Source organism: Anolis sagrei, chromosome 11, assembly GCF_037176765.1.
Source record: "Anolis sagrei isolate rAnoSag1 chromosome 11, rAnoSag1.mat, whole genome shotgun sequence".
In the NCBI taxonomy this organism is placed as follows: domain Eukaryota; kingdom Metazoa; phylum Chordata; class Lepidosauria; order Squamata; family Dactyloidae; genus Anolis; species Anolis sagrei.
This window is the reverse complement of record NC_090031.1, coordinates 15,112,965-15,140,750: the sequence shown is the minus strand read 5'-3', so window position 1 is coordinate 15,140,750 and position 27,786 is coordinate 15,112,965. Positions and strand designations below refer to the sequence as shown.

General features: G+C 42.5%; 1 protein-coding gene across 2 annotated transcripts; it reads left to right on the top strand.

Annotated features, from left to right (window-relative positions):
* The first annotated feature begins 1,615 nt into the window (after nucleotides 1-1,615).
* On the top strand, nucleotides 1,616-27,786 carry TRAF2 (TNF receptor associated factor 2). 2 transcript variants are annotated; one of them, XM_060757310.2, is made up of 11 exons: nucleotides 1,616-1,732; nucleotides 4,459-4,680; nucleotides 5,674-5,752; nucleotides 7,191-7,289; nucleotides 13,748-13,909; nucleotides 16,931-17,005; nucleotides 17,205-17,279; nucleotides 20,870-21,226; nucleotides 22,737-22,914; nucleotides 24,627-24,775; nucleotides 26,521-27,786. In XM_060757310.2, the coding sequence occupies exons 2-11, from the start codon at nucleotides 4,478-4,480 to the stop codon at nucleotides 26,737-26,739; spliced, it is 1,596 nt and encodes a 531-aa protein (XP_060613293.2). In that variant the 5' UTR covers nucleotides 1,616-1,732; nucleotides 4,459-4,477; the 3' UTR covers nucleotides 26,740-27,786. The 2 variants fall into 2 exon arrangements, with proteins under 2 accessions (XP_060613293.2, XP_060613294.2); XM_060757311.2 differs by lacking the exon at nucleotides 13,748-13,909 and having other exon boundaries at nucleotides 1,619-1,732.

Sequence of the window (27,786 nt, the reverse complement as noted above, 5' to 3'; positions counted from 1 at the left end):
ATAGAATTGGGCCAAACTTCCCACACAGAACCCCCCATGAGGGCCACAGCAACACGTGGCAGGGGATGGCTAGTATATCAATAAAAATGTAATGTTCATTTGTGGGATTAACATAACTCAAAAACCGCTGGACAAATTGACACCAAATTTGGAGAGAATACACCTATCAGGCCAACAAGTGATCATCAGTAATAAAAACACAGCAGAAGAGACTTAAATTTATTTTTATTTATTTATGACATTTAAACGCCACCCTTCTCACCCCAAAGGGGACAAAGCCGCCCCGAGTCCCCATTGGGGGAGATGATGGTGGGGTATAAATCAAGATTATTATTATTATTATTATTATTATTATTATTATTATTAAGGAGGCTTCCCACTTCCAGGTAAGGAAGACTGATGACCTCCTGGAAGAAGAGAGTAGTTTTCAGGGAATTAGGGTTTTCTTTTTGTTTGCTAGGGCATTAATGAAAAAGATTACAGTGTGGTGCCAAAAAGCAGAGGAGGAGCTGAGACTGGCTCCCATTTGCTTTCGTGTTGGGCGGGTTTTTGTGCCAGGAGGGCCCTTACCGTTACGGGCTCCGAAAGTATCAAAGTACGGAAGGTACTGAAAGAAATGGAGGAAACAGAATTCTGTGCACAACTCTACTGTCCTCCCTCTTTTAGTCTAGAGCAGTGGTTCTCAAACTTCTTAATGTCGTGACCCCTTAATACAGGTCCTCATGTTGTAGTGACCCCCCCCCCCCAACCATAAAATTATTTTTGTTGCTATTTCGTGACTGCAATATAGGCGGAGCCTCCGGTGGCACAGTGGGTTAAACCCTTGTGCCGGCAGAACTGAAGACTGACAGGTCGCAGGTTCCAATCCGGGGAGAGGCGGATGAGCTCCCTCTATCAGCTCCACCTCCTCATTCGGGGACATGAGAGAAGCCTCCCACAAGGATGATAAAACATCAAAAATCATTTGGCGTCCCCTGGGCAACATCCTTGCAGACGGCCAATTCTCTCACAACAGGATGCTCCTGCTCCTCACATGACATGTACATACAATATATTATTAATATATTTATTAATATTATATTATTAGTAAAGCACAGGAGACAAGATGGAACTGTCTTCCACTCTAGCCAAAAAACAAAAAATACGTGCGCAAAACCACACACACACACACATATATATACACTCACACACAAACACATATACACAGACTGGGCCACAGCAACAACTGGCAGGGGACAGCTAGTATATAATAATATATATTATTATATAATATAATAATATATTATATAATATATAATAATAATATATTATATAATAATAATATGTATTATTATATATTATATTGTATTATTGTTTTAATGCTCTTAATGCTATTTTAATGATTTTAATGCATAATATATTTGTATGTTTAATATTGCCAATTTGGCTGCGGCTCTGAGTTTGAAATAGATTGTTTGTCAATGGAGGAGCAGCCTTCCTCCAATGGGTGCTCAGGCCACGCCCCCGCGCCTCCGTGGCCCCTCCCACTAGCGCAAACCACGCCCCTAGTGCCTTAAATAGAGAGGGGCGGGGCTTCTGGCTGAGGGCCGCTTCTATGGTCCCTCCCACTTCCGGTCTGGAACAGGCTGGTCACGGAACGAACGGCGAGGGACTTTTTGAGGGGAGGGAACGGGGCGGGGCTTGTGGGGCTCGCTTCCGGTCCGCGCTCGGGAGGGCGACGCGGCTCTTAGCGGTGAGTGGAGGGACCGGGAGAACTAGAGCTCCCAGCATTCCCTTTTCTAAGGCATTGTTGGGAGGGGTTCATTGGGGACTACGTCTCCCAGCCCCCGAGGGATTCTGGGAGAGGTAGTTCAAAGTGAAGGCACTTCCCACAGCGTTGCCCTTGGCCCTGCAGGGCATTCTGGGAGTTGTAGTCCCCTCCATTGCTCCCAAAGGATCCATCGCATGTAACACAGTGAAGGAAGGCTTTCATTTACATTTCATTCAGAATCGATGTGTATATATATATATATATACACACACACACATATATATAATTATATATATATATATATTAGCATATTATATATCTACTATATTAGTATTGATATATTAAATTATAATACCTAATTTATATATTATATATTATTATTTAGTATTATAATATATATTAGCATATTATAAATCTATTAATTAGTATTGCTATATTAAATTAGAATAGGTTATACTATTATATAAATATGTATATTAGCATTTTATATTAGTATTGTTATATTAAATTATAATGTTATTTTACATATATCAGCTTATTTATAATATATTATTATTTAGTATATTTAATATTAGCATTATACACACCTATGGTAATGCAATATATAGGTATAAGGCTAATATCATATATATTAAATAATATAAAAATGCTAAGAGATATATACATATTATAACATAATTTAATATAATACATTCTGGGAGTTGTAGTCCCCTTCATTGCTCCCAAAGGATCCATTCTGGGTTAATATAATACTATTACATTAGTATTGTTATATTAAATCATGTTATAATTATATATATATCATAGCATTTTAAATATATTATTATTTAGTATATATGAGATTAGCATTATACGTACATATATATTATATTAGTATTGTTATATTAAATTATAACAATACTAATATAGAAGTATTGTTATATTAAATTATAACAATACTAATATAGAAGTATTGTTATATTAAATTGTTATAATTTTTATTTATATATCATAGCATTTTTATAATATATATTATTTAGTATATATGTTATTAGTATTATACTTACATATATATTAGTATTGTTCTATTACATTATAATATGTTATTATTTAATAATATTAAAACATATATATGACATATATGTGTTATCTTGGTATTGTTATTACATGTTTGTTATATGAAATAGTTATATAATGATACCGAATAATGTATATTATATTAGTAATAATAATAAACTTTTATTTCTAACCTGCACCTCTCTCCCTGAAGGGACTCAGGATGGCTTATTATAACTACAGTATTATTATTATATATTATATATTTTATATTGGTACTGATATATATGTAAATGTATAATTATATATTATGTATTAGCGTAGTTTTTATATTTGTTCCATTATTATATATTGTTTATAATAGTTATTACATTCTGTATATAAGTATTTATTCGTATTGCTAATTTCAGTGATATTATATTCCATTTTAAGTGTCCTTAGTATGTATTTTGTAAATATATGTTTTGGTGTGTACATTTTAGTGTGTGTATTTGTAGTGTTTTTGCTGTGCATATGTATTTTGTTTTGTAACCTGCCTCAAGCCATGAGAGGTGCGTAAGAAATAAATTATATTAATATGTATTATATATTACTATTATTACATTATGTGTGTGTATATATATTTATATTATATAAATTAAGTATTAAACTGCTTTGTGTCTCCTTGTGGAGAGAAAAAGTGAGGTATAAATAGCAATATAATAATAATAATATCATTAGAGTCTATCTCTGTGTTGAAATCAAAAGGAGCAGGTTAGTCGTGATCTATCAAAGCTTTAATTACTTCCATGGGGAGTGATTGCTCATTTATGGCATGGGGCCAATTAGATAATGACAAAACTCAGATCCTTTGATCGCATTATGAAGGACGAGATCCAGCCGAAGCAAAGCGGCAAGTTCAATTGATTTCAATGGGGAGAATTTCGATAGAGGCCGCCTTCAACCTCACTCTGGTTTCACTCTGACTCAATGAACCCATGACACCAAGGCTTTTGTGCTCATTAATACTAGTAATATTCCTAATGATACCAGTGGATCCTCATTTTATCACTTGGGAGCCAGAGAGACCTCTGCATCTTGAGAACAGAAGCTATATCTTGGTGTATTATTATTTTAGAAAGGAATTGCTAGGATTATGTATTATAAAGTTCCCACATAATGTTAGGATAATACAATCCAATATAATGCTAGGATAATATGGTGTTCTGTCATAATGCAAGGATAATGATGTTCTAACATAATGCTAGGACAGTATGACTTTCTAACATAATGATAGGCTAAACCATAAGCTGCATTTCCCTTACAATTGATGGCATCTTACCATTTAAGAAATATGGTATATATTATATACCCATATTTGTATACAATATATTCATATTTATTCTGCCCCGCCTCAAGCCATTAGGCGAGATGGATAACAAACAAAATGTATTATTATTATTATTATTATTATTATTATTATACATTTATGAATAATAACAAATACTCTTCCTGAAATGGGAAACCAAAAGGCATTTCCTTCTTAGCTTTTGAAGTAGTGGCTCCATTCTGACTCAATGAGAGATGTCATTACTCAATGTGTATCTATGTGCATATTGCAAAACTGAAGGGAGGCCCACGAAGGGCTGGGCAGAAGCATGACAGTGCCACTCCCTGTTCTTCCTCCCTCACAGGGCCGATGTTGTGGCGCACATGGCCTCCGCCGCCGCCACCTCCGCCAACGTGACGCCACCGGGGTCCCTGGATGAGGACCAGGTTGGGTTCCCGAAGGAGATCCTGGGCACAGAGCTAGAGGGCAAGTACCTGTGTTCGGAGTGTGGGAACATCCTGCGGCGTCCCTTTCAGGCCCAGTGTGGACACCGCTATTGTGCCAGCTGCCTCCAGAGGCTCATCAGGTACCCCTTACACTCCATAGCACTCTCTATATTATATATATAATGTGTGTATAATATGCGAGCCCCCAGTGGCACGTGGGTTAAACCACTAAGCTGCTAAATTTGTTGACCAAAAGGTCGGAGCTTCGATTCCGGTGCTCATCTCCATTTCTCGGCCAAAAAGCCAGCGTTGTCCATAGACACCTCCTTGGTCATGCTGGCATGCCGACATGGAACGCCGGAGCAGTACCTGTTGATCTACTCACATTTGCATGTTTTCAAACTGCTAGGTTGGCAGGAGCTGGGACTAACAGCGGGGCTCACCTTGCTCCCCAGATTTGAACCTGCAGTCTTTCAGCAGCTCAGCGGTTTACCCCACTGTGCCACCGGGAGCTCTATATATAGAGTATTATAAAGATTATTTTATTTGGGGATCCCTTCCTGCTTAGAATTCACGTCTTCTGGGTGTCTGTGTGTCTATGTGTATGTATGTAGAGTATTTTTATATATATTATTATTATTTGGGGATCCCTTCCTTCTTGGAATTCATGTCTCGTGTGTGTGTATATATACACAAACACACATTAATAATACTATTTATTTCTTACCCACCTCTCCTCGAGGCACAACCCAGTTAAAAACACATAATTATAAGACATTACATGAAATATATATATTAAAACATATTGCCAAGGAAGGCACACATTAAAATACACAGAACAAAAATTAGTAAAGGTAAAGGTTTCCCCTGACATTGTCTAGTCGTGGTCAACTCTGGGGGTGGTGCTTACAATATAGTAAATGCAAGGCATGAGTTTAAAGTTAGTAGTTGACTGGGTATATTATATTCTAGGATTTATACTCGGTGTTGTCCAGGTGCCGGAATGGCTGCTGCCCTCTTCCTTCACTCCTCCTTTCTCTCCCCTCATACTGTTCCCCCTTCCCTTTCTCTTCCTTCCTCTCCTTTGTCTCCCAACATCCTAATCATTATTATTATTATTTTATTATTATCAGCTCAGGGCCCCAGAAGTGTGGCGCCTGCATCCAGGAAGGGATCTACGAAGAGGGCGTCTCTATCCTGGAAACGGGTTCGGTAAGTAGAGGAAAAGGGAGCCTTCCTATGCGCCTTAGTACACAGTGGCAGAATCTCAATAAATGTCAATTAACAAGGCCCTGCGGATGTTAAGTCGAAGCCTTATGCTGAGTTTCAGAGGGACGCACAGAGGCACAGTTAGGATTCTATATATTATATTATTTTCTTATAATACATAATATTATATATATTCTATTTTATATTATTTTTATGATACATATGTAAATATTATTTATTTACGACATTTCTGCTCTGCCTTTCTCCACCCCAGAGGGGAATTATATAATTGTATGTGTGTGTGTATATATATATAATTTGATATATATTATATGTTATGTTATATTTTTTGTAGGATATATAGTTTAGTATTGTTTGGGAGATAGATATATAGAAATATATTTATGAAATATATATTATAGATATTAAATATTATATTATAATTTTGATATGTATTTAATATAATGGGATATATATGTGTGTGTGTGTGTGTTTGTGTGTGTGTTATGATCGATAGCTAGATAGATATTGTAATGGGATATACACGTATTTACTTGAATCTAATGTGCTATCAAATCTAATGCGCACCTCAATTTTCAAAACCTTGAAACCCCCCCAAAAAGTGTTTACCATATTACACAAATCTAATGTGCACCCTAATGTTGGAAGTAATTTAGTAAAAAAAGATGAGCATTAGAATCAAGTAAATATGGTATATACTGTGTGTATGATATATATGTGTGTGTGTGTGTGTGTATATATATAGAGAGAGAGATACATTTATATATATAATTGGTATTACATATTATAGTTATATAGATATGCATAATTGTTATATATACTCACATTATTTTATTATATCTATATCTAAATAAAAATGTAATGTTCGTTTGTGGGATTAACGTAACTCAAAAACCACTGGGTGAATTGATACCAAATTTTATACAATATACCTATCAGACCAATGAGTGACCATCACTCATAAAAAACACTGAAAAACACAGCAGATGAGACTTAAAAAGCCAAAAACAAAAAAAAATTACAATGCATGCACAAAACCACATATATACACACACAAAACATATACACAGGTTGGGCCACAGCAACGTGTGGCAGGGACAGCATATATATATATATATATATAATGGGATATTGACACTCAGAAAAATCAAGCCCTTAACTCAGTTGTGGGATGTTCTTTCATGGTCCAAACCAGCAATGGGGAAAAAAGCCTTGGGACGCACCTCTGCTGCAGAACGAATCCCCTCCAACTGCCTTGGTTCAATGCTGTGGAGTCATGTGAGCTGTAGTCTGACAAGGCCTTGAGCCTCCTCTGCCAAACGATGCTGATGCCTCACCAAACTACAAATCCCAGGATGGCATAGCATTGAGCCAATGGCCATGAAACACCTCTCATGTTGCCTTCCTTTCCTCCATTCAGGCCTTCCCGGACAATGCGGCCCGTCGCGAGGTGGAGAGCCTCCCTGCCATCTGCGCCAACGAGGGATGCACCTGGAAAGGGACCATCAAGGAATATGAAGTTAGTCTCCCTCCCCCCCCTCTCTCTTTTTTCCTTCGGATTAAAGTGCAATATTATATTGTTATTGTTATTCAAAAAGGGAAGATGCATGTAGAGCCATTCCTTTCCTAGATCTATGGCACCCATGCTTCCTCCCTCAATGCAGAGGTCATTTCCCCTCCTTCCTAAAATAAATAAATATTGATAGATAGATAGATAGATAGATAGATAGATAGACAGTTCTAAACCTATCGATAGCTAAAGGTTTAGGGAGTCTTCTGCTGAAGTTGGGTTACCATCTTTTGCCTCTTTGCTGCTTTACATTGAGATGGATTACTGGCAATAATAAAAGCAGGGCTCCACTGACCATATAACGCAGTTCAATCTGCATTAAAGGGTCAGTGTGGGCAGGGCCTACTTATGTACCTTTCATGAACCTGGCTAAAGCGTCCTGTACATCTTCTCCCCTGTTTCCTACCTTAAACATTCTTATATACACACATATACATATATACTGTCTGTCTACCGCCCTGAGTCCCCCCCAGGGGATTGAGAAGGGCGGGGTACAAATATTCAAAATGTATATAAATAAAAATGTAATGTTCTTTTGTGGGATTAGCCAAACTCAAAACGCACTGGACGAATTGACACCAAATTTGGACACAAGACACCTAACAACCCAATGTATGTCCTTCACTCAAAAAAAATATTTTGTCATTTGGGAGTTGTAGTTGTTTGGATTTATAGTTCACCTACAATCAAAGAGCATTCTGAACCCCACCAACCATGCAATTGAACCAAACTTGGCACACAGTTCTCCCATGACCAAGAGAAAATACTGGAAGGGTTTGGTGGGCAGTGTCCTTTGGTTTTGGAGTTGTAGTTCACCTACATCCAGAGACTCAAACAATGATGGATCTGGACCAAACTCTACAAAAATACTCAATATGACCAAATGTGAACACTGGTGGAGTTTGGGGAAAATAGAATCTTGACATTTGGGACTTGTAGTTGCTGGGATTTATAGTTCACCTACAATCACGGCATTCTGAACCCCACCAACGATGTGGGCCACAGCGATGCGTGGCAGGGGACGGCAAGTAAATAAATTAATATCTGTAAAGCACTGGCAGTAGAATCATAGCATCATAGAGTTGGAAGAGACTTCGTGGGCCATCCAGTCCAACCGCATTCTGTCAAGAAACGGCAAAAAAGCCAATGGGAATTTGGCCTGCGTCAATAGGAGTATAGTGTCTAGATCCAGGGAAATAATAATAATAATAATAATAATAATAATAATAATCTTTATTTATACCCTGCCACCATCTCCCCCAATGGGGACTCGGGGCGGCTTACATGAGCCCAAGCCCAAGCAACCAATTACAGCAAAATAAAACCAAAAACACAAGCAACAAACAACATTATAATTACATAAAAACATATGAATACATTAGCAATATAAAATTACAATAAACACAATCGCAGAGACAATGGGCGGGCCACATGTGTAGAATAAAATGATTTAAAAACTCAGGTGAGGAGGAGCAGGTTATTTGAGAAGGGGAGCTCTTCAAAAATGGGGTTGTGGGACCAAGTTTTCCTACCGGGGGCGGGGGGGGGGGGGGGAGGACATGTTCTCCAGTGACAGAAACATTGAGGGTGAGCAATAACGTGAGGTTGTGTACCTACTCACCAAAGGCGCAGCGGAAGAGCCAGGTTTTAAGGTTCTTTTTAAAGGTTTCTAGGGTAGGGGCTACCCCTCTATTCTATTCTGCCTTGGTCAGGCCACACCTGGAATCACACTTTGTCCAATTCTGGGCACCATAATTGAAGGGAGATGTTGACTCTAAGCTGGAATGTATCCAGAGGAGGGTGACTCAAATGATCAAGGGTCTGGAGAACAAGCCCTATGAGGAGCGGCTTAAAGAGCTGGGCATGTTTAGCCTGAAGAAGAGAAGGCGGAGAGGAGACATGATAGCCATGTATAAATATGTGAGAGGAAGTCATAGGAGGGAGTAAGCTTGTTTTCTGCTGCCCTGGAGACTAGGATGTTTAACAATGGCTTCAAACTAGAAGAAAGGAGATTCCATTTGAAGATTAGGAAGAACTTCCTGACTGTGAGACCTGTTCAGCAGTGGAACTCTCTGCCACGGAGTGTGGTGGAGGCTTTGAAACAGAGGCTGGATGGCCATCTGTCGGGGGTGCTTTGAATGTGATTTTCCTGCGTCTTGGCAGAATGGGGCTGGACTGGATGGCCCACAAGGTCTCTTCCAACTCTAGGATTCTATGAAATCGCATTCAAAGCACCCCCGGCAGATGTGTGACGATGAAGACAAATGTAGACACTCAAAAACACAGAAGCCTTTTGCCTGTGACCAAGAAACAAACTCAGTTGTTGTCTTTTGCAGAATTTATAGAAAAGAACACATATACATACAGAGTCCAAATGTTCTCTTTGAGACATGAGCCTTGTAGAACTGCAAACTCCTCCAAACACACCTCTCCAACAACCCATACAAAGGAGTTGCACTTTGGTTCCTTTATTCCCCCTGCAGCTGCCCCACCCTGGCTGTAACTACACAATGTTGGCCAGGTGATTTGGCTCATTCCCTGCTGCATTGATCCTTACATCACTTACTACTTGTTACTTCAGAAATGAACTCTAACAAGATGGCCATCCAACCTTTGCGTCAAAGCCTCCAAAGGCTGTTCCTATCTGGCAGAAAGAAAGGGACTGGACTGGATGGCCTTTAGAGGTCTCTTCCAACTCTTTGACTCTTTCCTGTGTTTCTCTTTCGTTTCTTCGAAAGTGCAGAGGCAGGAGGGATGACTACTATTTGAAATAACTTCAGTGGATAAAGTTTTCACCTGCATTTTTTAATATCGATATTCACAGATTTAATTAATACTAATACGAATAATAATAGTTTATTTTGATACTGGTAACATTTAAATCCGTTTTAATGTTTCTCTATTTTGAGTTTTCGAATGGCATGGAACTAGTTTTCCTGTAAGTTGCTTTGAGTCTCTTTTGCAGAAAGAGAAAAAAGCAGGATACAAATAATAATAATAATGCACATTATTATTATTTAATAATGAGGATTTAAGATAGAGCTGCAAAGGCTCTGTCACAAGCCAGTCAAGGTGGTCCCAGTGGTGATTGGCACACTGGGTGCAGCGCCTCAAGATCTTGGCCTGCACTTAAAAAGAACTGGCTCTGACTCTGCAAAAGGCCACCTTACTCAGATCTGCATTTTCACTGATACATCACATAGTCCTAGACACTTGGGAAGTGTCTGACAGGCGATCCAATATAACAGTCAGCATGGTGATCTTCTTTGCTATGTATTAATATTGTTATGTATCTAATAATAATAGCAATAATAATAATAATAATATAATACGTGATACATCACATAGTCCTAGACACTTGGGAAGTGTCCGATGGGTGATCCAATACAACAGCGAGCATAGTGATATTGTTTGCTATGTACTAATATTGTTATGTATCTAATAATAATAATAATAATAATAATAATAATAATAATAATAATACGTGAGGCATCACATAGTCCTAGATACTTGGGAAGTGTCCGACAGGTGATCCAATACAACAGCCAGCACAGTGATCTTGTTTGCTATGTATTAATATTGTTATATGAATAATAATAATAATGATAATAATAATAATAATAATAATAATAATAATAATAATGTAATACGTGATACATCACATAGTCCTAGATACTTGGGAAGTACCTGAGGGGTGATCCAATACAACAGCCAGCATAGTGATATTGTTTGCTATGTATTAATATTGTTATGTGAATAATAATAATAATAATAATAATAATAATAATAATAATGTAATACGTGATACATCACATAGTCCTAGATACTTGGGAAGTACCTGACGGGTGATCCAATACAACAGCCAGCACAGTGATCTTGTTTGCTATGTATTAATATTGTTATGTGAATAATAATAATAACAATAATAATAATAATAATAATGTAATACGTGATACATCACATAGTCCTAGACACTTGGGAAGTACCTGACGGGTGATCCAATACAACAGCCAGCATAGTGATATTGTTTGCTATGTATTAATATTGTTATATATCTAATAATAATAACAACAACCAGCATATATATCTCGTTTGCTGTCACGTACTGTGTTTTTGTGTCAGTAAAATAATAATAATAATAATAATAATAATAATAATAAAACAGAAATAATGCGACTCCCAGGTCCCGTAGTGGTGAGCTAAGGCAGTTCCATGCTGCATCAATTTTGCAATGTAGATGCACTTAATTGCCTTGAGCAATTAAAGTGGTGCCAAAGTGCATTAATTCGACAGAGTAGATGCCCTCTAGGAGCCCTTCTGTTCACTCTTTTGGTCAACCTTAGGCTTAGAAGTGGTTGCAGCATTGCATCAGAGAGCCTAGAGTTTTGTAGAGAGGGATTCTCTTTATTTGCATGGTTTTCTGCTTTTCCGGAGGGGGGGGGGTCCTGAGCCCCTCTTTTTGGGTCCTTCCTGCAGGGAAACCAAGGGAAAAGGGGGATCTGTCATTTGCCTGTCTGCCCGGCCTCATTGCTGCCAGGAATGTCACTATCATGTGCTGCATCAAAGCCTTGGAAAGTCCCTCTTGCAAAACGGAGCCGCTTGGAAAGTCCCTAAAACTCCCGGGCCTTTGCTATATGAACCCTTTGGGAAGGACGAAAGGAGAGAGAGAAAGAAAGAGAGAGAGAGGGAGGGCCACTCTTTGCCTGAGGATCATATTCCACACTTTGTTTTGCTTTCTGTTTTGGGAGCACAAAGGCAAACTGATTGATCCTGTAGATTCCCCAGTAGATTCCTTGCCATTATTTATTTATTTTTATTTAGAGTATTTATTTACAGCCATAATGATGATGATGATGATGATAATAATAATAATAATAATAATAATAATAATAATAATAATAGGGTTGCTTCTCCCATCCAATCCCAAATTTGAGATTTAGTAATCATTTAGACCTCAATTGGGAAAACTGGAATGTGACCAGGGGTGGGAAAAGCAGTATATAAATACTGTAAATAAATAAATAAATTTCAATTTTCTTCTGAAGGTTCTATTATTCATCAGTCACTAGTATTTTTCATATGGAAGGATGGTATATCTAGCATTGAATCTTAGAGTTGGAAGGGACCCCCTAAAGAACATCTAGTCTCACCCTCTTCTGCCAGAAAGGAAAACACAATCCGATCCTTCTAGCCTTAGATAGGGGGCCATCGATGTGATATGATATAATTGAGAGGGAGGGACAGATAAATAGGTAGTTAGGATTGAGAGAGTAGATAGATAGATAGATAGATAGATAGATAGATAATGGTTGAAACACATACATGTATATAGAGAATCCTAGAGTTGGAAGGAACCTCCAAGACCCATCCAGTCTAACCCCCCTTCTGCCAGAAATGAGGACACAATCAAAGCTCTCCCAACAGATGGTCTCCCAGAGGTAGAGAGCCATTAATATGATATGAATGAGAGGGAGAAATAGATATATTTCAGGCATGGGCCAACTTGGGCCCTCCAGGTTTTTTGAACTCCAACTCCCACAATTCCTACCAGCTGTTAGGAATTGTGGGAGTTGAAGTCGAAAACATCTTGATATTCTCCAACTGTAGTATGCCCAGATATTTATAGGCTTCAGGCTGTTGGCCCATGCCTGGATTAGATAGATGGATGGATGAATAGATAGATAGTTTAGATGGATGGATGGATCGATGGATGTGTAGGTAGGTAGGTAGGTAGATGGATGGATGGATGGATAGATGGGTGTGTGGGTGGGTGGACAGATATATGGATGGATGGATCAATAGATGGGTGGGTGGGTGGATGGATGGTTGGATGAATGGATGGATAGGTGGATGTAGATAGATGGATAGATAGATAGATGGTTAGGAAGATGGGTGGGTGGGTGGTTAGGTGGGTGAGTGGGTAGATAGAGGTAGATAGAAAGATGGTTAGGTAGATGAATGGATGGATGATTGGATGGATGGATGGATGGGTGGGTGGTTAGGTGGGTGGGTGAGTGGGTGGATATGTGGATAGATAGATAGATGGTTAGGTAGATGGATGGATGTATGGATGTATGTATTATATAGTATATGAGAGATAGATATAGAATCCTAGAGATAGATATAGATATCCTATCTAGGATATCTATACCTTTCCTCCAAAGGATGCCCTTTGGAGGAAAGGACCTCCAAAGGGCATCCAATCCAACCCCATGATTCCATCACAGCCCTCCTGACAGAGCGCCTCCCATAGATAGAGCCCTCTGAATCCCTGGCTGCTCTTTCTGGGCCTTAGTCCAGCTTTTGTGAGTTTGTGAGGCAGGCAGGACAGCCGGGCGACCCCCTGCTCCTTCCCCTTTTTGTACTGAACAAAGCCTGTTGCCCCTTCCTTTCCTCCCGCCCCGCAGAGTGGCCACGGAGGGAGCTGCCCCTGGGCACTGGCCGCTTGCCCTTCCTGCCGGGGCCCCGTCCGGCGGAGGGACCAGGAGCGCCACGCCGCGCGGGAATGTCCCCAGCGGAGCCTCAGCTGCAAGTTCTGCAAGGCCCTCTGCCTCTTCCCCCAGATCAAGGTACGCATCCCGGGGGAAAGGAAGGGCAGCGGAAAAGGCCAGTGCCATTCTAGGTGGCATCCATAGCAGGAGAGTGTCTGGATGGCAGGAAGTCATGATCTAAACAGTCCATTGGTGAAAAGGATCTTTTTCGTGGACCACAAGATGAACCCATCAGGAGTGTGAGGCAGCAGCTAAAAAGGCCAAGACCATTGTAGGCCACCTCCGTAGGAGCCACAAAGCCCCCTGCCACTTCTCCCTGGAGGGCCCAGATAGGGATACTGGGGCCTCTTCTTTGGGGAAGAAGGAGGGGGAAGTGACCTCTGCTTTCAGGCAGGAAGCAAAGCCCCTCCAGGCACAGAGACCTAGGAAGCGGGCAGATGCACTGCAAGGCAAATGCACTGCAAGGTTCCCATTGCTGTTGAGGTTGATGTTGTTATTATCATCCTATTATTATTGTTGCTATTATTCTATTATTTCTATTAGAAAGTCTTATTATTATGTCCCATTATTATTATTATTATTATTATTATTATTTTCCAATATTATTTCCCATTATTATTAGTATTACTACTATTATTATTAGAGCCCAAGTATTATTATTATTAGAGTGCCATTATTATTATTTCCCAATATTATTATGATTTGTCATTATTATTGATATTACTGTTGGTATTATTATTACTGTCCAAGTACTATTATTACTATTATTAGAGAGAAATAATAATAATAATGGGATATAATAATAATAATGCTATAATAGTTATAGTAATCATTATTGCTCTTGTAGGTATTATTATTATTATTATTATCGAAGGCTTTCATGGCCGGAATCACTCAGTTCTTGTGGGTTTTTTCGGGCTATATGGCCATGTTCTAGAGGCATTTCTCCTGACGTTTCGCCTGCATCTATGGCAAGCATCCTCAGAGGTAGAGGTCTGTTGGAATTAGGACAAATGGGTTTATATATCTGTGGAATGGCTGGGGTGGGGCAAGGAGCTCTTCCCTGCTGCAATTAGGTGTGAGTGTTTGGCTAATCACCTTCATTAGCATTTGAAGGCCTGCTTGAACCTGGGAAAGCCTGTTACTGGGAGGTGTTAATCTGTGCCTGGTTTCTTCCTCTCTGTTGTTTAGCTGTTATAATTTTAGAGTTTTTTAATACTGGGAGCCAGATTTTGTTCATTTTCATGGTCTCTTCCTTTCTGTTGAAATTGTCCACATGCTTGTGGATTTCAATGGCTTCTCTGTGTAGTCTGACATGGTGGTTGTTGGTGTGGTCCAGCATTTCTGTGTTTTCAAATAATATGCTGTGTCCAGGCTGGTTCATCAGGTGCTCTGCTATGGCTGACTTCTCTGGTTGAAGTAGTCTGCAGTGCCTTTCATGTTCCTTGATGCGTGTCTGGGCGCTGCGTTTGGTGGTCCCTATGTAGACTTGTCCACAGCTGCATGGTACACGGTAGACTCCCGCAGAGGTGAGAGGATCCCTCTTGTCCTTTGCTGAACGTAGCATTTGTTGGATTTTCTTGGTGGGTTTGTAGATAGTTTGTATGTTGTGTTTCCCCACCTCCTCCAAGATGAACTGAACCACCTCAACTGGGCTCTCCAGGCCAATGGATACTCCACCTCAGACATCAGAAGAGCTGCAAGACCAAGAACAAACCACGAGAGTAAAGATGATGATCCACCCAGAGGAAAAGTGTTCCTGCCATACATCAAGGGAACCACTGACCGCATAGGGAAGCTGATGAGGAAACACAACATACAAACTATCTACAAACCCACCAAGAAAATCCAACAAATGCTACGTTCAGCAAAGGACAAGAGGGATCCTCTCACCTCTGCAGGAGTCTACCGTATACCATGCAGCTGTGGACAAGTCTACATAGGGACCACCAAACGCAGCGCCCAGACACGCATCAAGGAACATGAAAGGCACTGCAGACTACTTCAACCAGAGAAGTCAGCCATAGCAGAGCACCTGATGAACCAGCCTGGACACAGCATATTATTTGAAAACACAGAAATGCTGGACCACACCAACAACCACCATGTCAGACTACACAGAGAAGCCATTGAAATCCACAAGCATGTGGACAATTTCAACAGAAAGGAAGAGACCATGAAAATGAACAAAATCTGGCTCCCAGTATTAAAAAACTCTAAAATTATAACAGCTAAACAACAGAGAGGAAGAAACCAGGCACAGATTAACACCTCCCAGTAACAGGCTTTCCCAGGTTCAAGCAGGCCTTCAAATGCTAATGAAGGTGATTAGCCAAACACTCACACCTAATTGCAGCAGGGAAGAGCTCCTTGCCCCACCCCAGCCATTCCACAGATATATAAACCCATTTGTCCTAATTCCAACAGACCTCTACCTCTGAGGATGCTTGCCATAGATGCAGGCGAAACGTCAGGAGAAATGCCTCTAGAACATGGCCATATAGCCCGAAAAAACCCACAAGAACTGAGGATTATTATTATTATTATTACTTATTTTTCCATTATTATTAATATGAATGTTATTATTATTAGAGTATTATTGGGTCTAAGTATTATTATGATTATGATTATGAGAGTTCAAGTATTATTATATCCCAATATTACTATGATTTCCCATTATTATTAGTATTGCTGTTATTATTAGAGTACACATACTATTATTATTTCCTATTATTATTACTGGATAGAAAAATAATAATATTGGGATATTATAATAAGACTCCATAATAATGGTAATCATAATTATTACTGTTGTTGTTGCTATTATTAAACAGTCCAAGTAATAGTCCCAGTATTTCTTATTATTATGATTTCACTTTATTAGTATTTATATTACTCTTGTTAATATTATTAGAGAGTCCTGTTGTTGTTGTTGATGACTTTGGGGACTAAGAGGGAAGTGACTCCTTTATGGAGGCAGGAGGCAAAACGTACTGCATAGATCTAAGAAAACAGAAGTCAAAACCAAGACAAAGCCGGTGGCTCAGATTCCTGTTTCACTCCTAAAAGATTCCTTTTCTGTGTGTCTTTCCCCTCCAGGCCCACGACGAGGTCTGCCCCAAGTTCCCCCTCACCTGCGAGGGCTGCGGGAAGAAGAAGATCCCCAGGGAAAAAGTGAGCCTTGGCAATCTAGGGAATGAGGGGCTCTGTGAGTCAGAGGCAGGAAGGCCATCTATCGGGAGGGATTAAGTTGTGTCCTCCTGCTGGGCAGAAAGGGGTCTGGGCTGGGTAGCCCTTGGGGTCCCTTTGATAGGGGGAGGCATGGAGTGTTTCTGTGTTCCATTGATGGAGGTGCCCCTTCCTCTCTATGCAGTTCACGGACCACGTCAAGAGCTGCAGTAAATACAAAGTGCCCTGCAGGTTCCAGCCCATCGGATGCAACGTGGTGGTGAGTTCCTTTATTCGGGATGATGCTGGCACCAAAATGGGGATTCTGGGGCCTAGAGTCACCCTCAAGCACCAAAACAATGTGTTTTGAAAAACCTGGACTGCCAAACTTTGGCAGCTGTGGGATTCGGTGACCCTTTGCCGCCCTCTTGCTATGCTGCACTCCATTGGAGCCTCAGCGGCATCTGTTTACCCTTTGCCGCCCTCCTGTGGACACATCCAGCATTGCGCCCTCTTGCTATGCTGCCCTCCATTGAAGCCTCAGCGGCATCTATTTGCCCTTTGCTGCCTCCTGTGGACACATCCGGCATTGCGCCCTCTTGCTATGCTGTCCTCCATTGAAGCCTCAGCGGCATCTGTTTGCCCTTTGCCGCCCTCCTCTGGACACATCCGGCATTGCGCCCTCTTGCTATGCTGCCCTCCATTGGAGCCTCAGCGGCATCTATTTGCCCTTTGCTGCCCTCCTGTGGACACATCCGGCATTGCGCCCTCTTGCTATGCTGCCCTCCATTGGAGCCTCAGCGGCATCTGTTTGCCCTTTGCCGCCCTCCTCTGGACACATCCAGCATTGCGCCCTCTTACTATGCTGTCCTCCATTGGAGCCTCAGCGGCATCTGTTTGCCCTTTGCTGCCCTCCTGTGGACACATCCAGCATTGCGCCCTCTTGCTATGCTGCCCTCCATTGGAGCCTCAGCGGCATCTGTTTGCCCTTTGCCGCCCTCCTGTGGACACATCCAGCATTGCGCCCTCTTGCTATGCTGTCCTCCATTGGAGCCTCAGCGGCATCTATTTGCCCTTTGCTGCCCTCCTGTGGACAGATCCAGCATTGCGCCCTCTTGCTATGCTGCCCTCCATTGGAGCCTCAGCGGCATCTGTTTGTCCTTTGCTGCCCTCCTGTGGACACATCCAGCATTGCGCCCTCTTGCTATGCTGCCCTCCATTGGAGCCTCAGCGGCATCTGTTTGTCCTTTGCTGCCCTCCTGTGGACAGATCCAGCATTGCGCCCTCTTGCTATGCTGCCCTCCATTGGAGCCTCAGCGGCATCTGTTTGTCCTTTGCTGCCCTCCTGTGGACACATCCAGCATTGCGCCCTCTTGCTATGCTGCCCTCCATTGGAGCCTCAGCGGCATCTGTTTGTCCTTTGCTGCCCTCCTGTGGACAGATCCAGCATTGCGCCCTCTTGCTATGCTGCCCTCCATTGGAGCCTCAGCGGCATCTGTTTGTCCTTTGCTGCCCTCCTGTGGACACATCCAGCATTGCGCCCTCTTGCTATGCTGCCCTCCATTGGAGCCTCAGCGGCATCTGTTTGTCCTTTGCTGCCCTCCTGTGGACAGATCCAGCATTGCGCCCTCTTGCTATGCTGCCCTCCATTGGAGCCTCAGCGGCATCTGTTTGTCCTTTGCTGCCCTCCTGTGGACACATCCAGCATTGCGCCCTATTGCTATGCTGCCCTCCATTGGAGCCTCAGCGGCATCTGTTTGCCCTTTGCTGCCCTCCTGTGGACACATCCAGCATTGCGCCCTCTTGCTATGCTGCCCTCCATTGGAGCCTCAGCGGCATCTGTTTGTCCTTTGCTGCCCTCCTGTGGACACATCCAGCATTGCGCCCTCTTGCTATGCTGCCCTCCATTGGAGCCTCAGCGGCATCTGTTTGCCCTTTGCCGCCCTCCTGTGGACACATCCAGCATTGCGCCCTCTTGCTATGCTGCCCTCCATTGGAGCCTCAGCGGCATCTGTTTGCCCTTTGCTGCCCTCCTGTGGACACATCCAGCATTGCGCCCTCTTGCTATGCTGCCCTCCATTGGAGCCTCAGCGGCATCTGTTTGTCCTTTGCTGCCCTCCTGTGGACAGATCCAGCATTGCGCCCTCTTGCTATGCTGCCCTCCATTGGAGCCTCAGCGGCATCTGTTTGTCCTTTGCTGCCCTCCTGTGGACACATCCAGCATTGCGCCCTCTTGCTATGCTGCCCTCCATTGGAGCCTCAGCGGCATCTGTTTGTCCTTTGCTGCCCTCCTGTGGACAGATCCAGCATTGCGCCCTCTTGCTATGCTGCCCTCCATTGGAGCCTCAGCGGCATCTGTTTGTCCTTTGCTGCCCTCCTGTGGACACATCCAGCATTGCGCCCTCTTGCTATGCTGCCCTCCATTGGAGCCTCAGCGGCATCTGTTTGCCCTTTGCCGCCCTCCTGTGGACACATCCAGCATTGCGCCCTCTTGCTATGCTGTCCTCCATTGGAGCCTCAGCGGCATCTGTTTGCCCTTTGCTGCCCTCCTGTGGACACATCCAGCATTGCGCCCTCTTGCTATGCTGCCCTCCATTGGAGCCTCAGCGGCATCTGTTTGCCCTTTGCCGCCCTCCTGTGGACACATCCAGCATTGCGCCCTCTTGCTATGCTGTCCTCCATTGGAGCCTCAGCGGCATCTGTTTGCCCTTTGCTGCCCTCCTGTGGACACATCCAGCATTGCGCCCTCTTGCTATGCTGCCCTCCATTGGAGCCTCAGCGGCATCTGTTTGCCCTTTGCTGCCCTCCTGTGGACAGATCCAGCATTGCGCCCTCTTGCTATGCTGCCCTCCATTGGAGCCTCAGCGGCATCTGTTTGCCCTTTGCCGCCCTCCTGTGGACACATCCAGCATTGCGCCCTCTTGCTATGCTGCCCTCCATTGGAGCCTCAGCGGCATCTGTTTGTCCTTTGCTGCCCTCCTGTGGACAGATCCAGCATTGCGCCCTCTTGCTATGCTGCCCTCCATTGGAGCCTCAGCGGCATCTGTTTGTCCTTTGCTGCCCTCCTGTGGACACATCCAGCATTGCGCCCTCTTGCTATGCTGCCCTCCATTGGAGCCTCAGCGGCATCTGTTTGCCCTTTGCCGCCCTCCTGTGGACACATCCAGCATTGCGCCCTCTTGCTATGCTGCCCTCCATTGGAGCCTCAGCGGCATCTGTTTGTCCTTTGCTGCCCTCCTGTGGACAGATCCAGCATTGCGCCCTCTTGCTATGCTGCCCTCCATTGGAGCCTCAGCGGCATCTGTTTGTCCTTTGCTGCCCTCCTGTGGACACATCCAGCATTGCGCCCTCTTGCTATGCTGCCCTCCATTGGAGCCTCAGCGGCATCTGTTTGTCCTTTGCTGCCCTCCTGTGGACAGATCCAGCATTGCGCCCTCTTGCTATGCTGCCCTCCATTGGAGCCTCAGCGGCATCTGTTTGTCCTTTGCTGCCCTCCTGTGGACAGATCCAGCATTGCGCCCTCTTGCTATGCTGCCCTCCATTGGAGCCTCAGCGGCATCTGTTTGCCCTTTGCCGCCCTCCTGTGGACACATCCAGCATTGCGCCCTCTTTTTATTCTCCATTCAAACCTCAGATGCACCTTCTTTTCCTCCCTTTCTTTTTTCCTTCCCTCCCTCCCTTCCCTCCTTCCTTTCCTTCCTTCCTCCCTTCTCTTCCTTCCTTTCCCTCCCTTCTATCATATATATATGTGTGTGTGTGTGTATATATATAAAAATATATATTTTAATGAAGAAGAGCTATTATTACAATATATTGCTGGGCATATTACTATTCTATATAAGTGTGTGTGTTCATCTTCCTTCCTTCCAGGTGGAGAACGAGAGTCTTCCGGAGCACGAGGGCCGGAGCCTGGCGGAGCACCTCTACCTGCTGCTGGGCTTTGTGCTGAGCCTGCGCCCGGATCCCCCCAGGGCCACCTCCTTTTCTGGCCCGGGGCCCCTCTCGGTGCCGGAGGAAGGCTCCCCTTTGCGGCTCCTCTCGGGGCCCGACCCCCCCAGCTTCCTGGAGCTGCTGGGCCGGTGCCAGGTCCTGGAGCAGAAGGCCACCACCTTCGAGAACATTGTCTGCGTCCTCAACCGGGAGGTGGAGCGGGGGGCCCTGGCCGCTGAGGCCCACCTCCACCAGCACCGCCTGGACCAGGAGAAGATCGAGGCCCTCAGCACAAAGGTGAGGAGATTGCTATTAGTATTATTATTTTAAATATTATTATTAGATTTTATCGTATTATTTATTATTTATTTGCTTTATTTCTATACCACATTTTCAGCCCAAACAGGCGACTCAATGCGGTTATATATTACATTATATATTATATATATAATATTATATATAATTATATATTATATATTATTATTAGTTATGTTATTACCTCATAATATATTCTATTATTATTAGTTATTATTAATAATAATACATAATAATAATAGTTTATTTTTGTCTTGTTTTTTCTCTCCATATGGAGACTTATTATTTCATATATTATTATTAGATCTTATCATATTATATATAATTAGTTATATTATTACCTCATAATATATTATATTATTATGTTATTAATATTATTAATAATACATAATAATAATAAAGTTTTCTTGTTTTTTTCTCTCCATATGGAGACTTATTATTTCATATGTTATTACTAGATATCATATTATATATTATTAGTTATATTATTATATTATAATATATTATTATTTTATATTGATTTTTATTATTAATAACAATGAATTATTAATATCAATAATAATAATAATGTTTATTTATATCTCACTTTTTCTCTCCATACGGAGACTCAAAGCAGCTCACAGTAAAAAGCATTGCAATACAATACAACTTAAAATATACAATTATTAAAACAGTATTAAACCTCATTAGTATTCTAAACAATTCAGGTTCAAGCATAGAAGCAATATTAATCTATCATTATATATTATATTATTACATACATTGTTATATTATCATATAATATATATATATATATATATATATATATAGCTGAACATGAGCTATTACTATCATATGTGTGAAACATATTTATATGTTTCTGAAGACCTATTAATGTATTATAATATATTATTGTTATTATTGTTACTATTATTATTTGTTGAGAAGGCACCATTCAATTCCTCCCGACAGACAGACATCCAGCCATAGCTGACTATAGGTGTGAGAGAGATACATTGTCGTAGAGATGGCAGAAGACCCTAAGGGGCCGTCCAGTCCGACTCAACTCTGCAACGCAGGAAGGCGCAATCGGAGCTCTCCCAACAGATGGCCATGCAGCCATAGATAGATGGCCATAGATAATGAAAGACAGATACAATAGATAGATGTATCATCAGATTCTAGAGTTTCAAGGGACCCCCAAGGGCCATCCAGTTCAACCCCTTTCTGCTATCAAGGAAGGTACACTATCCGAGCCCTCCTGACAGATGGTCACCCAGCCTTAGATCAATGAACATGATTGAAAGAAAAATATATATGATAAATATATAATAAAATTTTAGAGTTGGAAGAGACCACCAAAGACGATCCAGTCCAATCCCTTTTTATTATTATCAAGGAACACACCATCCGATCCTTCCCAATAGATGGCCAGTCAGCCACATAAAGTGTTGAAGAGGGATTTGGGGAAGGTTCTGTGCCGATTTAACCATGGCTTCCTTCGTTCTGGCAGGTGCGCCAGCTGGAGCGGAGCCTGGCCTCGAAGGACCTGGCCCTGGCGGAGATGGAGCACACCCTTCAGGAGATGGAGGCCGCCTCCTTCGACGGGATCTTCATCTGGAAGATCTCGGACTTTGCCAAGAAGCGCCAGGAGGCCGTCGCTGGGCGCTCCCCCGCCATCTTCTCCCCAGGTAGGTCTCTTCCCAGGCGGCTTTGGGGTCTCCCTTTGGGTACAGGAGCCACCTTGAGGTTATTCTTGTGGGTTCCATGGCGCTCTATAGACACACATATATATGTACAAACGTGTGTGTGTGTGTAAGTATGACTGCCTGAATGTACAATAAGGGCTGTTGCTGGGTGGAGTGGAGTTTTGTGATGTCACTGGGAAAGAAAGATATGGGAGGGAAAGGAAGGAAGGGAGAAGTAAGGGAGAGAAAAAGAGAGGAATGATGGATGGATGGAAGGAAGAAAAGAAGGAGAAAAGGAAGGAAGGGAGAAGGAAGAGAAAAAGAGAGGAATGATGGATGGATGGAAGGAAGAAAAGAAGGAGAAAAGGGAAAGGAAGGGAGAAGAAGGGAAAGAGAAGGGAAGGAAGGAAAGAAAGAAAAAGAAGGGGAAATAAGGGAGAAGGAAAAGAAAAAGAAGAGAAAAGAAGGAAAGAGAAAAGGAAGGGAAAGGGAAGAGTAAGGAAGAGAAAAAGAAAAGGAAAGAAGGAGAAAAAGAAGGGAAAGGAAGGGAGAAGGAAAGGAAGAGAAAAAGAAGAGGAATTATGGATGGAAGGAAGGAAGGAGAAAAAGAAGAGAGAAGGGGAAAGGAAGAGAAAAAGGCAGGGAAGGAAGGAAGGGAGAAGTAAAGAAGAGAAAAAGAAGAGGAACGATGGATAAATGGAAGGAAGGAGAAAAAGGAGAAGGAAGGCAGAAGGAATGGAAGAGAAAAAAAAGAAGAGGAATGATAGATAAATGGAAGGAAGAAAGGAAAGAGAAAAGGGAAAAGAAGGAAGAGAAAAGGAAGGGAAAAAGAAGAGAAGGGGAGGGGAGGAAGGAAAGAGAAAAAGAAGGGGAAGTGAGAAGTGAGAAGGAAAGGAAGAGAAAATGTCAAGGAAGGAATGAAGGGAGAAGTAAGAAAGAGAAAAAAAGAGGAAGGAAGAAAAAAAGAGGAAGGAGAAAAAGGAGAAGGAAGTGAGAATAAAAGGAAGAGAAAAAGACAAAGGAAAGACGCGAGAAGTAAGGAAGAGAAAAGAAAGAAAAGAAAGAAGGGGGAAAAGGGGGAAGGAAGGGAGAAGGAAAGGAAGAAAAAAGGCAAAGGAAGGGAGCGAGAAGTAAGGAAGAGAAAAAGAAAAGAAAGGAAAGAAGGAGAAAAAGAAGGGGAAGGAAAGGAAGAAAAAAAGACAAAGGAAGGGAGCGAGAAGTAAGGAAGAGAAAAAGAAGAGGAACGATGGAAGAAAGGAAGGAAGGGGAAAGGAAGGAAAGGAGAATAAAGAGAAAAAGAAGGGGAAGGAAAGAAAGAGAAAAAGAAAGGGAAGCAGGAAGGAGTAAAAAGGAAAGGAAAAGAGAGGAAAAGGAATGATGAGGAAGAAGAGACATTATGACGGGAGGGAAGAAAGAAAAAGAAGGGAAGAGAAAGGGAAGGTGTGTGAGGAAAAGCAGGGAACAAGGGAAGAAATGAAGGGAAGGTGTATGAGAAGGAAAGAAAGGAAAAGAGGGGAAGGAAAGAGAAGTGAGGGAGGGAAAAAGGAAGGAAGAGAAAGGGAAAAGGTATGTGTAAGGAAGGAAAGGAAGAAAGAAAGAAAGAAAGAAAAAAGAAGGAAGGGATGGGGGGAAGAAAGGAAAAGAGAGATAGCCAAGAGAGAAAAGTGGGAGATGATGACGGTGGTGACAATGACGCTCTGCTCTCCTTCCCACAGCCTTCTACACCGGGAAATACGGCTACAAGATGTGCCTCCGTATCTACCTCAACGGGGACGGCACGGGGCGGGGCTCCCACCTCTCCCTCTTCTTCGTGGTCATGAGGGGCCCCTGCGACGCCCTCCTGCGCTGGCCCTTCAACCAGAAGGTAGGGGAGGGGTCGCATGGCGCCTTTGGGGGCTCTTTCCCAATCTACAATACTATAGCATATCCATCTAATCATTTCTATGGCTGGATGCCCATCTGTCAGGAGGGCTTGGGTGGTGTCTTCCATTGTGGCAGAATTTGGTTGGATTGGATGTGCTTTGGGGGTCCCTTCCACTTCTAGGACATCAGTTAAGCCCCCCACCACAACTAGGTGGCAGCCATCGGGGGATTATTATTATTATTATTATTATTATTATTATTATTATTATTATTCTGACACAAAAACACACTATGTCACACCAAATGAGATCTATATACTGGATTTTGTATTATTATTATTATTATTATTATTATTATTATTATTCGATACATAACAATATTATTACACAGCAAACAAGATCCTTATGCTGGCTTTTGTTTTTGATCCCATGTTGGACCCTTCCCAAGTGTCTAGGACGGTGAATAATGTGTGCAGATCCGAGTAGTGATTTTGTCAGTGCTTATTGTTTTTAAGTGTAGGCTAGGGTCTTGAGGCACTGCACCCAGTGTGCTGATCACCACTGGGATCCCTTGACTGGCTTGTGCCAGAGGCTTTGCAGTTTGTGTAAGTTTTTCCAGTTGCCTCTCGTCAATGGTGCTGTCATATTGGATTGCAACGTCGACAAGCAATTATTATTATTATTATTATTATTATTATTATTATTATCATTATTAAACAGAGGCTGGATGGCCCTCTGTGGGGAGGGCTTTGATGGTGCCTTGCTTCCTGGCAGAAGGGGGTGGGACTGGATGGCTTTTGAAGGGTCCCTTCAAATACAAGATTACTATGCTGGCTTTTGTATTTCATCACACGTTGCACACTGCTCAATCTGCCAGTTTTTTGCCTAGTGGCAATAATAATAATAATAATAATAATAATAATAATAATAATGTGCCAGAGTCTTTGCAGTTCAATCTTTAAATCCTTGTATCATGACAACTGGAAAAGCTGGCAGATTGGGCAGTGCCTTCCTTCCTAGCATATTTTTTTATTAATATTACTCCTAGCATATTATTATTATTATTATTATTATTATTATTATTATTATTATTAGTCAAAGGCTGGCAGATTGGGCAGTGCCTTCCTTCCTAGCATATTTTTATTAATATTACTGCTAGCTTATTATTATTATTATTATTATTATTATTATTATTATTAGTCAAATGCTGGCAGATTGGGCAGTGCCTTCCTCCCTAGCATATTTTTATTAATACTATTGCTAGCATATGTTGATGATTATTATTAATATTATTATTATTAATATTACTGCTAGCTTATTATTATTATTAGTCAAATACTGGCAGATTGGGCAGTCCTTCCTAGCATATTATTATTATTATTATTATTATTATTATTATTATTATTATTATTAATCAAATGCTGGCAGATTGGGCAGTGCCTTCCTTCCTAGCATATTTTTTTATTAATATTACTGCTAGCATATTATTATTATTATTATTATTATTATTTTATTATTATTATTCAAATGATGGCAGATTGGGCAGTGCCTTCCTTCCTAGCAGACAATGGTTGGATTGGATGGTCCTTGGGGATCCACTCCACTTCTAGGCAGAGGCTGGTGGGTTGGGCAATGCCTTACTTCCTGGCCGAAGGGGTGGGACTGGGTGGCCTCTGGGGGTCCCCTGGGGTCCCAGTCTTGCTGCCCTTTCCCTCCTTCCAAAGACCGCTGTGCATCTCTCTGGCAGGTGACCCTGATGCTGCTGGACCAGAACCACCGTGAGCACGTGATCGACGCCTTCCGGCCAGACGTCTCTTCCTCTTCCTTCCAGCGGCCGGTCAGCGACATGAACATCGCCAGCGGCTGCCCGCTCTTCTGCCCTCTGTCTGTCATGGAGAGCCAGAACTCTTACCTGCGGGATGACACCATCTTCGTCAAGGCCATCGTGGACCTCACCGGACTCTGAGCCTTCCTGATGTCGGACGTTGAGGAAACAGCTCGTTCTTCGGGAGGGATCCCTTTTCGTGGTGCTGACCGCAATGCCTTCGTCCGAAAGGGGGGTGGGGAAGAAGAACACCCCTCTCTGCCCCTCTTTTTTTTTTAATATGCATATCTATATCTTTTTGGTGCCGTCCCCAAATGAGCGGGATTCGAACCCCGCGACGTTTGGTGGGAAAGTGTCCCGGAGTGGATCCGGCCCGCTTTCAGACGGGACAGGATAGGACCAGAAGGCAAGGGATATTACGCGGGGCAGAAGATCCTAGGCCTTGTAATCCACTTGGCACCTTATAGGTTGGGATCTGTAGTTCTGCAAATCCCTGGTATTTCAAAGAGATGCGCATTTGAGAGTGTGTTGTCCTCCACCCCGGGTGTTTCCCACATTTACGATCTCAACAAAAGGGCTTTAATATACATCTAGGCCGGGCATGGGCAAATTTGGGCCCTCCAGGTGTTTTGGACTCCAACTCCCACCATTCCTAAAAGCCTCAGGCCATTTCCTTTCCCCCCTCAGCCGCTTAAGCGGAATGGTGGGAGTTGGGAGTCCAAAACACCGGAATGGTGAGAGTTGGAGTCCAAAACACCTGACGTTTGCACATGCCTAATCTAGTCCTCCCCTTTTATAATGTCCCCCAATTGAAGGCCTGCTTTGTGCAAAGGCAAGAGCCTCTTTCCCCCGAGAAAAACCTAAAAAAAGACTTCTTCCTTTCGGTTGGAGTCCCAACTTGACCTCTCGGAAGAGGCCAGCCGACCGACCCGTTTGTTTGTTTACATCTCTCTCCTTTGGGGACGGCAAATGCGGGTGGACCCACGTCCCCACCTATTATTATTATTATTATTATTATTAATTATTTGGGGGGGGCACACACACAAACACAAAATGGGAGGCCATTTTCACGGTGCAGCCAAGAGTGGATCTGGGCTGCCGAGGACCCCGTTCCCTTTTATCCCGATCCCAGATGCAATAATTTGTTGTGGCGGCTCAATAAAAGCAAAAGGTTTGGTTTTTCTAAAA

Bases quoted from the DNA above. Each gene is read 5' to 3' on its own strand.
- TRAF2 (XM_060757310.2), top strand. From the start codon at position 4,478: ATGGCCTCCGCCGCCGCCACCTCCGCCAACGTGACGCCACCGGGGTCC. The intron at 4,681-5,673 runs GTACCCCTTACA...TATTATTATCAG, and splicing joins TGCCTCCAGAGGCTCATCAG to CTCAGGGCCCCAGAAGTGTG. The intron at 13,910-16,930 runs GTACGCATCCCG...TTTCCCCTCCAG, and splicing joins GCCTCTTCCCCCAGATCAAG to GCCCACGACGAGGTCTGCCC.